At 33.3% G+C, this 16,901-nt stretch overlaps 2 protein-coding genes across 2 annotated transcripts in view; one reads left to right on the top strand and one right to left on the bottom strand.

Moving 5' to 3' along the window:
* LOC146999059 (uncharacterized) overlaps positions 1-1,199 on the bottom strand; it is an 82,368-nt gene extending 81,169 nt beyond the window's left edge. Inside the window, exon 1 of the mRNA XM_085813816.1 lies at positions 1,077-1,199. Coding sequence (XP_085669942.1) covers positions 1,077-1,136 — 60 coding nt within the window. The 5' untranslated portion in view covers positions 1,137-1,199. The remainder of the gene's footprint in view (positions 1-1,076) is intronic.
* LOC118188031 (dopamine D2-like receptor) overlaps positions 1-16,901 on the top strand; it is a 394,626-nt gene that overhangs the window by 172,876 nt on the left and 204,849 nt on the right. The gene's annotated exons all lie outside the window — the stretch shown is intronic.

Below are 16,901 nucleotides of genomic sequence, written 5' to 3'. Positions count from 1 at the left end.
TTACCTGATCGCGAAAAATTATATACCCTTTCCAAATATGAACATTTCCACACATAAAATAAATAAAATATCCAAAAACTTTTACCTCTAAATCATCTATTATATTATAAACGTCACCAACGAATTCATACCGCAAACATTACAAATACTTAGTGTCAAATATTTAAATTATTTCCATGCACGTTTACTTCAACTAAAACGTATACCAAATTCCTACAAACATAAAATTCACAAAATAACTATAATTTAATTAAAATATAATTAAATTCAAAAACATTACTTAAAATATAAAAAAGCACATACATTAAATTAATAAAAATTAGCTTACAATCCTAATTACTTTAAACTAAATCATTGCTAATAACAATTTTCCCAATAATACCAAATTACTTTACTTCCACCTTACATTTAGAACAATGCATAAAAATAATATCCTCAAATAATTAAAAATACTAATTACCTAATCTTCTTCAGAATCTTGATTACGTGTCCGATAAACTTTTCTTATTTCTGTTTCAGGATCTTTAAAATCATACTTATAGTTCACAGCAAGGTACTAGGTAAAATAAATAACTTAATAAAACATCTTTACTTCTATCTCGCACAACCTTAAAGAAACACTTATTACTACCCCTTTCAATCCTACTAAATACCCATTTCGAATTCACTTTAGTTAGGGCCATGGGATCCAAAAATTAACGAACACTGTTTCCCACAACACAGAATAAAGCCAAATACAAAATTTCCAGATTTTTTCCCGATTTCCCCCCTTTTCCGATTAAAGAACCGTAATTCGTGCATTAATATCACATGACATATCCCATGATCTCTCATTTCCCTCACACAAAATAATGCGTAATCGGAACTGAGTACTGCTCACATTATTACCAAAGTCCCAGGTAGTAACCTTTATCGCCTCCAAAATGTCGCCAAACCACCAGTTACCATATTCTAAAGATCAGCCAAAATACATAATCTCAATAAAATACATTTTAAACCAAACAATAAAATAACATAAAAAAAAACGAAAAACATGTTATACATTTAAGCACTACCAAAAGCAAATATTGACTTACCATGATTTTCGAGTTCTCTTCGTACACCCAGAGCCACGTAAAAATGAAAATATCAATCATACTCAAATGACGTTTTTCAAACCAGGTACTCTTTCTGATCGAACGCTTCACATAGTGACTATCTGAGCCTTTCTTCCTACAAACCCATTCAAATCCAACTAAACGGTTTTAACACACACCACAAAAACGCTTACAAAACATCCCATGATTCAAAATTTCCCAGAATCATGCACCCGATTACGTCACAATAGGGTTTCCATAACATTCAACTACTCAGGCTACCATGAATGAAGCAACAACTTGGCGATAAACCAAACAACAACTTCGCCGTAATGCAAGGGGTACCTTAAAGTCTACTCTACCTGGCGTTATTATTACTTGTAACAAATATGCCGAATTTCAAAACGCGTCAATACTAAATTCATATTTATCCTTAGGAAATTTTGAATTTTTTTCTTTTCAGGTATGCCTAGAAATACATCTACTTTAAAATGTTATAATTCAAAACTTTTTCTGATAGCTTTAAAAATAACTAAAAAAATAAATCAGAAAATATCTGCGAATTTGTTTTTAATTGGATCTAAATTTCGAACTGCGAATGAAGTTTAATAGGAAAGATATATTAATAAGTATATACTAAACTCAAATAGCATTGAGGAGCTAAACGTTTAATAGCTAATTTTTTGAAAACTACTCTTGCAGGTTTTACAAAACTCGCCGGTTCGGCTTAATTTGAGCCGTAGAATAGAAATATGAAAAAAAGTCGGTATGCCATTTCAGTAAAAGTCTGATTTTGTGTCAAAACACGTATGTTTAAAGCTATAGGTAAATCTAACTTATATCCTAAAGTGGGCATTATAGACATTAAAAACGCAAGTTAAATTTCATCAATAGGCCTAGTAGGAAGGGAGATATAAAACTGTCCCCCCTTTCCTTTTGCGCAGCGTGTACCTGTCATTAAAAGGAATCTTGCTCGTGAAATTTGCACGAGTAGTTTTTGAAATCATTTCCACAGTTTCCCAGCTTTTGAAGAAAGTGAACAGTTTCAAAGGAATCTAATTCACTAAATAAGGATATTTTACAAATGAATTAAGGAAGGAGAAATTAAACGCAACCGCCTAGAAACCAATAATGATTAACTCGTTATAGAAACTTTCTAGACTGCATATTTAAAAAATTTAAGTTACTAATATTCTATTAAAACACAACCTTTTCAATACATCTAAATTTTTCTGAAGTCTCCGCGTTGCGTAAATGTTTGCCCAGTTGCTATACAGAAGTAAAACAAAGAATTCACAAGCTTATAAATAGCACTGCAACTAACTACGCATCCTCTTTTGTTGCTTGCTTACGCCTGCTAGCTAAAGGACGTCTCTTGCCTGATTGCTTCTACTCATTATTAAAAATGATGTACTACGTCATGATCACAATCATGGGATGCAAATTGTCTCAATTTTGATGTTTCATAGTGTAATAAAATAGAAATAAATATGCGTATGTATCCTGAAGTGAAATTGTAATTCTAAAAACGTTCCTGGCATCTTTCACTAAGTAATTTCAGTGATATTTCAGTGATATTTCAGTGATCTTCTAACCTCAATCCACTCGCAAATGCGATATAATTGGTGTATTCCCTAATCACATACACAATATAAAATTATCATCACATATATATATGTACTGAATTCAAAGAACAAGTTTATTAATTTTTGTAATTTCATAAGAGCTCTAAGTTATGATAGCAAGTTAAAGAAGACTTTGTGGTGTTACAAAGGTGAAATATATTAAATACTTGACAGGCTCAAAAGTGTATCTTAATATTTTACATTACCATTTTTACTTCCTTGTACGAAGTAAAAATGAAGTATTGTAATCACGAAAAGTTTCAGGCAGCATATTTCAACGAAAATATCCATTTTGACCGCTTTCGAATGCAATTTAACGACGTTTTTGCCTGATATCTGTACGTAAGGACAGAATAAAAGACTCGTTTCCTCCAAAAGAATTATAAAACTGCTTTAAAATAAATTCTGAAGATAATTTTTCGTGGCGTCTGAATGAAGGTATGTACGTACGTGTCTCGCATAACTCAAAAACGAGTAGCCTCAGAACGTTGAAATTTTGTATATAGGACTGCTATAACATGTAGATGTGCACCTCGTATTTTGGTTGCAATCGGCCGCACCAAACGTATATAAATATATTAATATATATATCCACTCTATCACCCGGCTCGGTGATCTCAGTTTCTTTACTCTTATATGTTTGTAAACTGTACATTTTTTGCTTTAAAAATGATTGAATTATGTTGTTTTTATCTTCCGGTAAGGTTTTTATGCCTTTAGTAAATCTGCGTGCAATGTTTTTAGAATTATCGATAATTTTAAAGTTGTTTAAGTGCCGCTAAGCCTTTTCTTTTGACGGCGGCCATTGATTGTTTACATTTGAAACAACAGACTAGTGGATTTGTTGCCAATCTAGAGTAACTTAGCTTCGCAGCAACAAAGATAACGTCTTCATTTATTATTGCCAGTTAAATCATGCTTAATCCTTTCTGGAATATCTATATTAAAATGTATAAATATCTATATTAAAATTTACTTCGTAATTTTTTATATAGATATTTTGAGTTTTTATGTATTTTTGCCTTCTCGCGAAGTGAGAACTGAATTAATTGAATGAGAAATACTCAATCGTCTGTGAAAAACTGTTTCGTTTTTGTTTTGTTTGCTTAATTTCTTTTATAGATGATTCTAGATTTATTATAGTATTTGAATGGAACATGTGGCAACAATTAGATAATTCTATTCTTTAAATTATATAAATTTTGTGCATTATGAGTTATAATAGGAACGAAATATAATACTGTTAAGTGAATCTAGCGCCAGAATGTCGCTATGGTAAACAAATACTGAGTGAATTTTAAAGAATGCATTTATTCTATTGTGGTTTATGCGCTGTCTGCGAAGTAGATTTAAATCAATCCAATAAGTTTAATGCAAGAATCGGAAGCAATAAGTAAATGCAAGAAAAAATGCGTATAATTTAATATTCCGTACAAGTCATGTGGTGTACACATCAGATTTTTTGCTTTGCGATCACGATTTGCAGCTTATTTCAATATCAGTAATGCTATCACCCCTAGAAACTTATCGATTCGAAAGAACAGCAAATCTCTTTATTGTTTCTCCAGCTTAATAATGCAGTCGAAACTCACATGGAATAAAAAAAAAATGTTTTGAATAAGTTTGATGAGTTGACACATTCAGAGAAACCCGGTCTCCGAAATCAGCCGCAAATTATCGTAAAAGGAAGAAAGCAAATAACAAGCAAGTGCATATTATCATATGACTTCGAGCTAAATAAGTGTAGAACAAATTTGCATTATGACTGGGCTCAAACTTTTATGTACCTGACAGGTCCGTGCTATTTTGATCATTTCTTTCCTTTTCTGATTTAGTGCTATTTTAGGGAACTTATACAAATTTACTGTTTAAAGTTATCTCTTCTACCTGATTGTTTAAATACAGTTTTCTTTCTAATCTCAGGCTAATTTTCGTTGTATTTTTTTGGAGACCATATTGAAATATAGTACTTTCGAAAGCTGCATGGATCCGTATAAAAGCAATCTGAAACATAAAGAGGGTATTTTTTTTAAATAAGAGTATGTGCATGTTTTCAAACCCGGACAGCTGACATAGTAAACTCCAATCGCACTTCCTTCGCCTAGAAGGAATTTATCGCATTTTGCAACATATCTGCAGAACGAATAAAACATTATAGTCCAAGTCAACGTAAGAGAAGAAAAGTGCCTGTTTTTGCATTTAAAAAAACTTTGTTCATAGTTGTGTGTCTAGGATATTAACGATACAAAATTATTTTCACAATTAAAACTTTCAGAACTGTATTCGTCTCTAAGATAGAAATTCCGTGCGACAAGAACCATTAAGTCCAATATTATTCTTTTGTGTATGAATCGTGGCTGATAAATATCACTCAAGTAGAAGCATTGTTTTTCGATTCTACGCGAGCCATTGACAATAGAAATGAATATTTATTCTTAGAGCATGTTGTATAATATTATTAATCACGCAAAGTAAAACTGGACTTTCTTTTTTGTTTTGGATAAGCTATTATGGATATCAGGACTGATGGTCAGAACTTGAAGTACTTACAGAACATAGCTAAAGGAATAATTCATATACTACATTTTGCAGTGAATGTGAAATTTGAAAGAAGAAACACAGAAAGTATGAATAATATGGAGATAGAAAATCTCTTTAATCATGAACACCCGCATTAGAAAGACGGTGAAATGATTGGCAAAGACCTTGTATGATGCCCATTATGGCATGCACGTTTTCAGCATCTAAGCTCATTCTGACGTCTTGGGAGAGTCAGCCCACGACCAACCGATCGCTAATATCGCTGAACACTGGTAGTTCCGAAGTGGGCTCGATTTAAGGCAAATGTGCCTGCCGCATGGTCGTTTTCGAAGTTTTCCCCACATTAGATAAGCAGTATAAGAAAATGACCCATCCAATAAAAGACAACGTCGGATGGTTCTTTGTCTTTAACACTTATCACAGCATTTATATACATATACACACACATATATGTATATTATTTACATTTGTCCTATTATTAGGTATTACACCAAATTCCGCAGAAATTGCATTGCATAATGAACTGATTCGTGGTTTCCTTCTCATTCCTATAATACATAACTGTCGCCTGCCAGTACATATTTCTAAGCCAAAACTCTTCTTTTTAAGATCCATTACTCTCAAAGCAGAGCCATCAGTTTTCTCTATTTTAAAAACCACATGTGTAACGTGTATACGAGTCAGTTTTTCTTAGAAACTTCTCAATGAAGATATTCATCTCTTTAGGCAGATAGCCCTAGAGGTTTTCGCCATGATCAACTAAAACCAGAAAACCAAATCAGGAGAGTCAATCTCTGCCTTGTCCGTCCTCTTTATAACATATGTATTACAACTGTTTTTCGTTCATTTATATTACTCTTGTAAATATTAACACTGGTTCTTATAAATATGTGTGATTAAAATCACTTCGTTTTTCAAACTCTTCTTACTTACAGTGTCTCCTCGTTTATATTCCACATTCCACTAATAATAACTTTGAATCTTGTTTCATTTGCCCTGCTGTACCATGCCTTAAATTATTATCATCGATCTGTTACACCCTTTGTGAAAACCTGTAATGTTTAAAACAATTCTGCTTAGAAACATCAATATCTGAATCATAATGTGACATAAAATATATAATGTTTTTGTGTAGGATTCTTGATCAAAATTATTCTTACGTAAAAATGATTGATAATCTGTTGCTTCTATAATTTAGTAGTGCATCTGGCATACAACGTGATTCAGATTCTGTGGAAAAGCTAGATACCAAAATATGCTGAGTAATTTGTTACTTTAGTCAACTACTATAAAGTGTGCTGACATACAGCTGAAGTTTAATGCTTTAAATATTAAACATTGCATACACTTTCTTAATTAGACAGATGATAGCTAAGTTTTAATTTTATCATTTCAGCAATTTCAGTAAAATTCTCTTCTAGGAGCGTTACGAAATAAGCGCACAATCCTTAAAAAAATCCAGGAGATTTGTTTAGTTATGCACAATAATCAAAAATTTAAAGATGTCATAGATAATGAAACCTTTGGAGGGGCAGTTATAATAAGAATATATAAACAGTGAGCACTTATCATATTGCTTATTCGGATTCTGAGACTACCCAGTTCTAAGTAAATCTAAGATTTTTCGGAGAACTAAGCGAAACCTATATGGTTAAATGGACTAAATGACTAGTTAAATACACTAATGAATAGTTATGTGGAATAGTTAAATGGACTAAATGACTAGTTAAATGGACTAGTAAATGACTAGTTAAATGGTTAAATGGACTAAATGACTAGTTAAATGGACTAGTAAATGACTAGTTAAATGGTTAAATGGACTAAATGACTAGTTAAATGGACTAGTAAATGACTAGTTAAATGGACTAGTAAATGACTAGTTAAATGGACTAAATGACTAGTTAAATACACTAAAATGTGATAATTGCTTCTCAACTTCAAGACATTGATACCCCTTAATTCTATGAAAAACATTCAACAACTAAAGAGTACCTTCTCTACTGCATACATATATCATCCATCATTATAATGTAAATGTATTGTTGCGTGTGTACGGGTTTTTAATCCACTGAATACCCGCAAAACTTCTGACAGCTTAATAAAATGTATTTTACCAAAGCAACACTTCCCAGTTCAGGATTTTTCCACAAAAATACTCGTACTGTTCACAGTACCCCAGAATCCAATTAGTAGTTACACTTCAAACTAGTTCGTTAAACACAACGCAATGCAAAGCGTGTCTAAAGAACGAAGCTAACACGGAGAATATCTCACTTCTTCGAACTCACTCTGAACTAACACTGGATATTATTAACACTGGTTACCTGCAATTACTACTTAGAAACTGATACTCTTTCCAATTTTATATAGTTTTTCACCGGAGGCAGAGAAATTTCTAGCACCTTCCCCTTCTCGAAATTACGAGAAGGTATCTGAAGTCCGGATACAGTTAGAGTTACATATCTAGATTATGTGCATTTACTCAATCGCAATATCAAATACAGTGACATAGACCGGACAAAATGCCTCCAAATGGTTATGAAGTCTGGTGACTTTTGGCTATTCCTTGCCAAATCTAGTGTCAACGATTAGTCGCCAAGTTGGCGATTTCTCGCCAATTTAGCGAGATAGCCATTTACTCAATGTTAAATGGACTTGACTCTGTATTCTTACATTTTTGGCAACGCTTCATCTCTTTAGATTTTTATGTTACGTTATACGAAGGAAAAATAATGTATATAAATAAGTAAATAAATAAAAAAATTCTACATTTTCACATATAATTTCACTAATATTATTTACATGGGTACAAAATTCCTAACAGTGTAATTAGGCTCTTGAATTAAATTTTTGCAGAAATATATTCGGTGATACAATTATGAATTGTAACACATTACCTACATTTTTAATGATGTTTACATATTTATTAATGGATTTAACAAATATGTTACTTCACCTGCTTTTATGATTTTATCAGGGTCCTACTATCAGTGACAGAAGTGTAATATCTCCTCAAATGTACTTATGAAAGAAATAGAGTTAGAAAATGTACTAGAAGTACATTTTCTAAGGATAAAAGGAGATGTGCTTATTTTATTACGCTACAAATTACAAGTAATCAGCTTATGTTATACTTAATTTTTTCTGCGGCTTTAGGTAGAGAATTGATATATTTTTCCTAAAGCTGAATGAATAAATAATAAACCATGCATAGCAAATACCTGTTTATTTGCTCTAAAACTTATTTTTCTCGCCATTTACATTAAACTTAAAGAAGAACTGCTATTTTTGCAAGTAAATATTTCGGCGAAACATTTTAAGTGTATAAGTTGTAGGGTTTATATTTATTTTAACTAACATTTATTTTAAGTTTAAACTATCTTTCCTGTCAAGCCTTACTTTCCCCTGGAACTGCCAATGTCAGAATATGTAAATTTTAGTAGAACGCGCAAGGATTCAAATTATCAGCGGAAGTATTCTGATTTAAATAGAAGGAAACGAGTTCGGTGTGAGATATATTCTTACTTAGCGAGCGCGGAGGTAGTTAGCGAGAATTGAAGAACCCCGCGTTGCGGCCTATGTGCTTGGCGGGAAGTAGTGGAAATTGTTCCAGTGAGCTTCAAGTCTGCTGATTTAGCAGCGGTATTGTAAAACGCGGTGAGTTAGTTATTTTAGAGAGCCTCGTAGTTAGAATCTTGTCTTTACTTTCTTTTCAGGTTATTATTTTTATTTGACTGCCAAGTTGGCACCGTCTGTAAGCGTCAAGAGAACGCAATTGTAATTTATTACGTTGAATAAAAAGGGACTTAAACCCTTTATAAGACTGTGTTTTATACAGCTTTTACAGTCACCGCTTGGTTGCGTGCAAGTTGGAGGCGCGCAACGTTATAAAGTAATGAATTCAATTATCTAATTTTAAATTATTTTACATAAAAATATTAAGATTACTTTCAGAATGAAAATTACTTCGTATTAAATGTTGAAAAAATATATAATGGAAAGAAAATTACTTTTTGAATTAGTTATGTATATTTATAAATGTTATATCGTGTGTAAAAAGGATCAAAGTTTCTTCAATATTTCATTTGCCATGTTAAGTGATTTTGAAGTATTTGCATTCTTTGACTTTCGTTTTCATTCGGAAAATATTTACGTCTTCATTTTAGGAGGAAATGAGGCAACAATGATTCTTTCTTTAGAATGAAATCTACATTAATCAATATGTAATAACAAACGTATCCATTTTTCAACATTTGATAACATAAACAATTTAAATATCGTAAACAGATTTGTTTCCGTGTAATTTCTTTCTGCATGCCGTACACAGATAACCATAAATAAAACTCAGATGAGTTATTACTTGATATTTTCTTAAGAACCAGAAACAAAGATGGATGCTTTTAGTGTCTGCACATTTTACTTAATTATTCAAAACGTACTTTTTTATTTGCATAAAAACTTATTGACAAAATATATTGCTTGATTTTTCTACGCAGAATTCAGACACAATGCAGATGACTTAATGCAGGCTAGTTTGCAGAGGCGATGCTTAGAAAAATTTGTTACGATTTTTTTTTAATATAAACGAAAGTACCCAAATTTAAAATGAGTAATATTTTTTTTATATTCCTTAACATTCCGAGTAATTTGAAGTTTAATTTTTTACAGTAAATATGTATGTTAAATGATTTCTGATAGTAAAACAGTATCTTTGAAATATTATGGTTGTTTAGTAATAGTTAGACCTTAATAATAACAATACCGTGCAGACAATGTAAATATTTTTCAGTATTTGTATCATTGTATTTATAGCACATATTTCTGCATATGAATGTCTGCATGTTTTCCATTTCTGTTAAAAGGTTTATAAGGGTTTCCTAAGCATGCAGTCTTTGTCTCTTCCCGTTTGCGACTCTCTTTCTTGGAATCTATACAACGAATTGGAACTTTTGTTTATTACGTGTAAATTCCAGTGTACACTGCGCACACACACAAAAAGGGACAGTTCTGTATCTCCCGTTCTACTGTGACGATTGACGAAATTCAAATTGCATTTTTCATGTCTCGAAAGCCTGATTTAGGATATATATTATATTTTTATATAGTATTGTTCTAATATTGGTATTTGAACATAAAATCGGACTCTTTCTGAAATGACATGCCAATTGTTTACCAAATTTTCATTCTACAACACAATTTATGCGAAACTGAAAAGTTTTGTAAAAGTCCAACAACTCCAACAAGTAACTAGGCACTTCCTAGTGTGCCTTCGTGTTTGAAAAAGTAGCTCTCAAAATTTAGCTTCTCAGTGTTAATTGAATTTTATATATATTAATTAATATATCATTTTTATTACATGTATTTGATTCCTTCTTGCAGAATTCGAAATTCGGGCTTAATCCAAATATAACACTCACATGTTTTATGATTTATTTTTTAAATTTGCGTTTTTAAAATTTTTTATAAATTTTTCGAAAAAATTTTTGTATTATAACCTATAACATTTTTAACATCATTTTAATGTAGATGTATTTCTAGGTACAACTACAAAAAATTAAGAGTTTTTTATTAAAAAATTCCGAAGATATACATGATTTTTTTTTAAATTTGACATATTTGTTTAAAGCGTCAGTATAATGCCGTAGGCACTTGGTTAAAATTATTTGAAAATAGGAACGATGTGACTTTTTCCCCGTTCATGCACAATGTAAAAAGGGAAAGGAAAATAGGTTCCCATTTCTTACAAGGTTCACCAAGAGAATTATTCTTGGCGCAAACTGCAAAAATGTGCCAAGAAAAATTTTTGAATTTCTCCGTAAATTCCGTACTACATTTTACAAAATTTAATATTTAGGCATAATTTTTATAATAGAATCGAAATATGGAATAAAAATTGGCATGTCATTTCGGATAAAGTCCGATGTGTCAAAATACCTATATTAGAATAATGCTATATACAAATATAACATATATCCTAAGTCGCGCTTTTAATACAACAAAAACGCAATTTGAGTTTCGTCAACCGGCCCCGTAGAACGAGGGGATATACAACTGTCCCTTTTTTTTTGCAGTGTATCTCGTTCCTATTCTCAATAACAAATTAGCTGAAGAAAGTTGAGTTACCACTGTTGATCACCACTCACATCCCTTCTGTTGTCAACCGTTACCAGGTTTATCGCTAGATTTAGGCCATACATTATTGGGATTTTAGGTTATTCTGGGCAGAGTACTTTAATGCATATTCAGGCTTATGATACATATTCAGTCTTATAATGCATATTCAGGCTTATAATGCATATTCGGACTTTAATTCGCGTCCAGGTTTATAAGTATCGTGCTATATCTGCAAGTGAAAATGTTGGACGTGTAAAAGAACAAACTGTTAATATGTCAGAAAATTAGTGACACAGCGATCTCGAGCTTGGCGTAGATTTAAGTCAAGGTCTCAATTGATTTCCGGGGTAAACAGGTACATATCCCTCTTTATCAGGAGCAAAGAAATCTGCAAGACTCAAATATTAACATTTTATTAACATGTCATTGGAAGTCGACGCTATAAGAGATTGGTTAAAGAGGAAACTTGCATACAGGTTCGGGTTCGCGGTGGATTCAATGCGTACAGAATCGACGAAACGTTGATGAAGCTTATTTTCCGAAAACACGTCACATTTTTTTCACCTTTCACTCAAACGTACTTTCACAGTTGTTCCCAGAATGACAAAACAGAATCAATAGTTACCACTTAAAACTATTAAGAACGTCGAACGTAAGGCAATGCAAAACGCGTCTCTCTTACAGTAATCTCTCAATACTCTGAACTTTTGAGCTAAACTGAAACCTGATGTTCTGTGCTGTCCTACGCTTTCTTTCTCCAGCATACGGATCTAAATTAAAGGTCATGTGGGGGCAGCCTTTTGCGCGTTCTCACACGAGAAACTAAGCATGTAAGGTATTTCTCTCGCCTTCCTAGTGTGCCTTTGTGGTGTAGTGGTCAGCACACTGAGCCGGTAATTTAAAGTTCTGTTGGTTCGATTTCCGGCGAAGGCGCTGCTCATTGTTCATCTCTTCTGCTTCCTAAAATTACCTAGTGTCTCTATAAGCATACAAAGGAAACATAGACTTTCTGACAATGCCTCTGTCTATCAGGCAGAGATAGTGGCCCTGTGACCTTATTTCTAATTCTAACGGTTTATTTCTAATTCTACGCAAGATCCTGTAAAATTCTATAGCGACTGCGAGAGTGCCATTGCTTCAGTTACGGACATTTGTCCAAGTAACAATTTAATTAAACATATAAATGATATGCTCATTTTTCTTAGTGCTTTTAGAGATATTAAACTCATTTGGACGAAGAGTCATATTTGAACTATTGATAACGAGTTAGCAGATAGATTGACAAAGGCTGCCACTGGAAATCAAATTATTGACTTTGAAGTAAAGAGTTGATAGCTTGAAATCCTTGTTGAAAGGTAGCAGTTTGACGCTTTGGCAAGCAAAGTGGAACGGCCCAGATTCTAAAGGAAGATTCACATATAATTTAATCTCAACTATAAGTGAAAGAAGATGCCTAAGTGACAAGTACTTTAACCAAACCTTGACTAATCACCGGCATTTTTCACTTTATTATAATGGGTTTTCGATTAAAAATTGTGCCTGTCCTTGTGGCATGAGTAAAGTCGATTTGAGTACCCGTTATTTAGATGTTCTTCTATGAAAAACATTGTTCTAAGATTTATTCCAGATATTGCTAAATTTAATACTCTAAGTGATCTATGTCAAAATACAGTGACTAAATTGCAATTGTCAAATTTTGTAAACTATGTAACTGAAAACGAAATGAATTTATACATTAATTGTGTTTAAAATTCCTCTGTCTGTTTTAAGGAAAACTAAAGTGTTTATATTATTCCGTTCTTTTATTTCTTTATATATGTAAATAACATATTTTATGCACGTAAGTAACATGTGTTACATTCAGTATTACGAAGTATGTAATATTGTATTATTTGTTGGTGTAACTTCCAAATCTCACTAGCTTTTAAAGTTCATATTTTAGTTGTTAATTTTATCTAAAGTTATTTTAAGTAGTATGATTGTTGTTATACTGCTTATGGGCCTGATTTAGGCCCTGTTTTAGATTTCAACATTTCTTCAATTAACCCTTTCGCCGTCCTCTCCTGTCCAAGAAAATTTCCTCCCAGTGGCCGTCTGTTTTTCGTAGCGTGTAATTTTGTTTTCTCTGTACACCATAACTTACCATACATGACTTTCGTAGGGGATGAATGTCAATGAATATTAAGTAAAATTATAAGGAAATAAAGCATAATGGAAAAATAATAATATCTCTGCTTATTTCTAACACCAGGATAATTTGATAACATCTGATCCAGGCGGTCCACTACTCCCATTTTGTTGTTGTAATCTCTTACAATCATTGGATTTTTACAGTTCTTTTCCGTGTTCCAACATCAATCATTGAGTTTTTATGGACTGTACTCATCAAACGTATATCATTTTTGTCTTTCCAATTTACAACCTCATTTTTTCTCTTTTTCTGCTGAGTAGACGTTAAAGCCATCTCTCACTGTCTTGTATCTTATGTAAAATGGCGTGAATATTCATAAAACCTGGGGCAAATTCAGTTAGACATAGAATGCCTGGTTAGTGCTACCCTCTAGGAGGTATTAGAACAAACAAAAATAAAACCTCAAACAAGTAAACATTTAGAAAGCGTTTTAAACGTTTAAAAGTTTTAAAATGTAGAAGAACGCTTGAGGCGCGTTACGACCGCCCTGCTGAAGTTTCACTTGCAAGCGCTAGACTCGTTATGGACGACGAAGAGGTTAAACAACTCCACTAAAGCCCTTAATAGCGCTGTTAAGCCCTTTGTAGCGGTATAGGTAGTTTGATCAGTCATACTTACCCCATATGCCAGAGAAATTATCAATAGATTCGATTTCTGGAAATTGATGAAAGGCGTATACAATTACAGTAATATAAGACCCGAGAGAGTTACACAGAGATCGAAGAAAAATGTCGCAAAATGGTTCACAAAATTCGCGAATTTTGGTGATTTTTTTTCCTCCCAAATTCGGTGATGAAAATGAATCACCAAAACCGTCACGAATTTGGTTCTATGTTTGCAGAGAGAACCATTTATATGAATGTTAAATGGACTTAACAATGTATCCCTACTTTCTCCGGCGATGACATACTACGATTTACGTATAATTCCACTAAATGTAGTTGCATGTGTACAACATAAGTAACAGTATTTAAAAATCGTCATAGATTTAGATGCTGAACGAAATATTATAAGTTTTGAATAATCCATCCGCTCTTCCAAAAAAACTCCATATTTTTGCTAACTCGTCACTTTAAGAAAACATACTGCATAGATTTTACGAGATTCTGCGATAATAAGTTTACATACAGGCATGAGTCATAAGTACACATACACACACACACACATATATATGGGAGAAATGGAGAATTTGTGAAAGATCGAATTGGTAACGTAAATATCTCTTTTCAATTCTAAAAATAGTGGCTTCTCTCTGCACTATGTCATTTCTAGATTGGTCCATGTCATGTGACTCTTGCATAATTCTGACGATGTAAATGGAGCTAATACTCAGACAGTCAATAGTGATATTGCTGCAATGTTAACTATCCAATCAAAATGGATTAAGAACCAAAACGTCTGAATTGGGATTTCACCCTGGGCTGCGGATTTGCTTTCTACACTTTGGCCTAGTCTGACTGCACAGTTCCTCCTTTCTTACTGCAAAGTTATATCAAACTGTAAACCTCTTGGAATAGGCACAATTAATATTCCAAGTTGATTGTAGCCGCATCATGTTTGCTGAAATAAAAAATGAATATTTAATCAGCCTTCACCTCCAATTTCCTATTCATGATGGATCAACTCTTTTACGTCATCAAAATTTCTGCTAGTTTATTACTTCTAGGTTTGTTATATATATATATATATATATATATATATATACATATATATTTGTAATAATAAATTCCATAGTCAAGAATACACTTAAAATTCTAACTGTATGTTCTTTTCATTTTTAATGGCGACGGTCTCTTATTTGAAAGTACGTGGAATTAAATCCATAGCTTGAAAGCAGAGAAAGTACTCTTGAATATTTTCACGAGAAAAATAAGTACATCACTTGCAGGCCAGCGGGGAGGGAAAAAGAAGTCGGAAAGAATAACCCTTGTTTGTGCCACCGGATGATCTCACATATTTCGCCAACTTTTCATCTCATCCGCGAAGTGTTTGCATGTTTAATAACTAACTTACTGTCACCCCCTTAGGGCAATATTCCACAATATTGGTAAGGCTTAATCAACTAAATACCAGTTGTACATCCAAGGTCCAAGTTGCACTGGAACGGATTACTGTTGCTTTTAGTTACTTGCTGTTTAAGTGAGAATGAATTGCGGGTTAACTAAATTGTGGTTTAGAGTCTACTGAGTCATTCTGGCAACTGACGATATTGTTACGAAATGTACAGGCGCGGTGAGATGGCTTCCCCGCAAACAGTTTTAGGGTTGGAAGGTAAGGTTGCTACATTTGGCGAAAAATCGCTTATTTGGCGATTTTGGCGACAAAATTGGCGATATACCATGGACGGTTGGAGAACCTTCTGGAACGAATTCTTACCGGTTTAGCCCAGAATGTTCTCGAACACAAGCCGAAAGCTATATAAAGCATGCTGGCCCGCGGTGAGTGTGTTTGCCTCGTCGAGAGGGCAAGAGTTAGTATCGAGTGTCTCGTCTAACGAGTCAATCCCTGCGGAGTCGATCGAGTTGACAGCTGGGCAGCGAGTGCCGAGTGGATCGTCGAGTGCACTGAAAGAGTCTCGTAGTGTATCGCGGTTAGTGCATAGTCGAGAGAGCGTGTTGACCTCCGTGAACGACTGAACCGAAGAGTCAGGAGCTGCGCTCTGTGCGTCGTCGAGTGCATTGCGAGTTGTAGCCTGGGGAGAAGGACCAAGCAGAGTCGGGGGCTGTACTCTATTGCTTTGCATTGAAGCTCTCTTCACCGTGATAGCTTGATAACCTGGAGGCTCTGTCGCTGATCGTGTCAGCGTGTTTATAGTAGATCTTCGACGACTGTAAAAAGTGTTACTGGAGCTGTCCTGATTAATATTGGCTGAATAAAGTGTGTTTCGATACTTCATCAAGTGTCTTCGTTATTCACTCCAAATCCACACGAACCCCGTATGAACGTGAAGGAAGAATATAACGTACCCAAATTGAATCATTGTTATTATTTTCATTGTTATTTATTGAGTCATTGTTATTTATTGTTCTTTAGTCATTGTTATTCATTATTATTTATTTATTCTTGAGTCATTGTTATTCATTGTTATTCAACTTGAGTCATTGTTATTGTGAATTATTATGTTTTTCAATATATTGTTACGAAGTTTGTACATATATAGATCGCTTTAGTGCTGTTATATGTGACATTGTGGTGTAATGCAGCATGCAAATCTCGAGAGACTATGCTATGCCGGAAAATTAAGAATACAAGAGTAAGTCTAATCAGAATTGAGTAAATGGCTATTTCATTATTTTCGCGAAATATTGTCAAGCTGGCAACGCTTTTGGCGACTAATAATTTAGCGATAATTCG

The sequence above is a fragment of the Stegodyphus dumicola genome, chromosome 1, assembly GCF_044657685.1.
Source record: "Stegodyphus dumicola isolate Sdum_Otavi_A_Nest chromosome 1, ASM4465768v1".
NCBI classification, from domain to species: domain Eukaryota; kingdom Metazoa; phylum Arthropoda; class Arachnida; order Araneae; family Eresidae; genus Stegodyphus; species Stegodyphus dumicola.
This window is presented reverse-complemented; position numbering and strand designations above follow the sequence as displayed.